At 47.3% G+C, this 960-nt stretch overlaps 1 protein-coding gene and 1 long non-coding RNA gene across 2 annotated transcripts in view; one reads left to right on the forward strand and one right to left on the reverse strand.

Moving 5' to 3' along the window:
* Positions 1 to 960, reverse strand: part of LOC119589268 (venom dipeptidyl peptidase 4-like) — a gene marked incomplete in the record, with an annotated part of 98,295 nt that overhangs the window by 3,967 nt on the left and 93,368 nt on the right. The window contains 3 exon segments of the mRNA XM_037937887.1: positions 18 to 187; positions 391 to 608; positions 766 to 818. Coding sequence (XP_037793815.1) covers positions 18 to 187; positions 391 to 608; positions 766 to 818 — 441 coding nt within the window.
* The window catches only part of LOC119589269, an 11,272-nt gene that overhangs the window by 353 nt on the left and 9,959 nt on the right, over positions 1 to 960 (forward strand). The gene's annotated exons all lie outside the window — the stretch shown is intronic.

The following is a 960-nucleotide window of genomic DNA, read 5'->3' on the forward strand; positions in this document are numbered from 1 at the left end:
CGCAAACTCCCTCTCACCTTCGGGTATTTAATGGACTGCTGGATAGGATACTGGAACGAGAGGTCTCCAGGACGACCATAGAGAGGGAAGTTCATGGTGTCGACGCGGGAGTCGTTGAAGGTGGCGAAGGCGAGGCGCAGACCGTTGGGGCCGAACCACAGGGCGGAGTTGGAACTCAGAATTTCCTCTGGCGGGGGAAACGGCGCGGGTTAGAAAAAGAGAGAGAGAGAAAAATATATATATATTTGCTGGTAAACTAGGTTGAGATAACCGTTTTCTTGATTATGCGCTCGGTTAATTGCCGTGTGTTGGGTTACAGATCTAGTGGATAGTGAAATAAAGTGAGGAAAAAGAAATGCACTTCAGACATACAGTTTCCCGTCAACGCACCTTCATACACCCAGTCGGGGATGCCGTTAAAGATGCTACCGATCTGGCCAGTATCAGTCAGCCTGTACATGGTGGCCAAGTCGGGGCCAGTGGTGTAGTAAAGGTCATTGTGAGACACGAAGGCGAGGGCGTCGTCAGTGGGCGCCCAGGTGGCGTACAGCAGCGGCGGCTGATCATTCCTGGACCTGACCCGCTGAGGCGCCAGCGGTATGGCCTCCCTGGGAAAGAAAAAAAGATAATAAACATGAATAATACAAATGAAAAGAATCATATAGGCCTACTAATTTAGGCACATTTTAATGGCTGGACTCATCACGCACAAGTTATGTATTTACGTAAATTTGTTCACAGAGCTGTACGCTTGTGGTAACTCACCCGGTCTCAAGGTTAAGAATGGTGTGGCGGGCGAGGTAGGAGTAACGGAATAGCTGAAAGGCAAGAAAATAAATATGCATAAACCAGCTGATAGCGCCACTTTGTTTTCCTTTTACATGATGAAAAATGGTAACGATACTTAGGGTAGGTATGAAGTGTTAATTTTTCTTGCTAATATTCTAGTTGTGTGTGTGT

The sequence above is a fragment of the Penaeus monodon genome, chromosome 25, assembly GCF_015228065.2.
Source record: "Penaeus monodon isolate SGIC_2016 chromosome 25, NSTDA_Pmon_1, whole genome shotgun sequence".
Lineage (NCBI taxonomy): Eukaryota > Metazoa > Arthropoda > Malacostraca > Decapoda > Penaeidae > Penaeus > Penaeus monodon.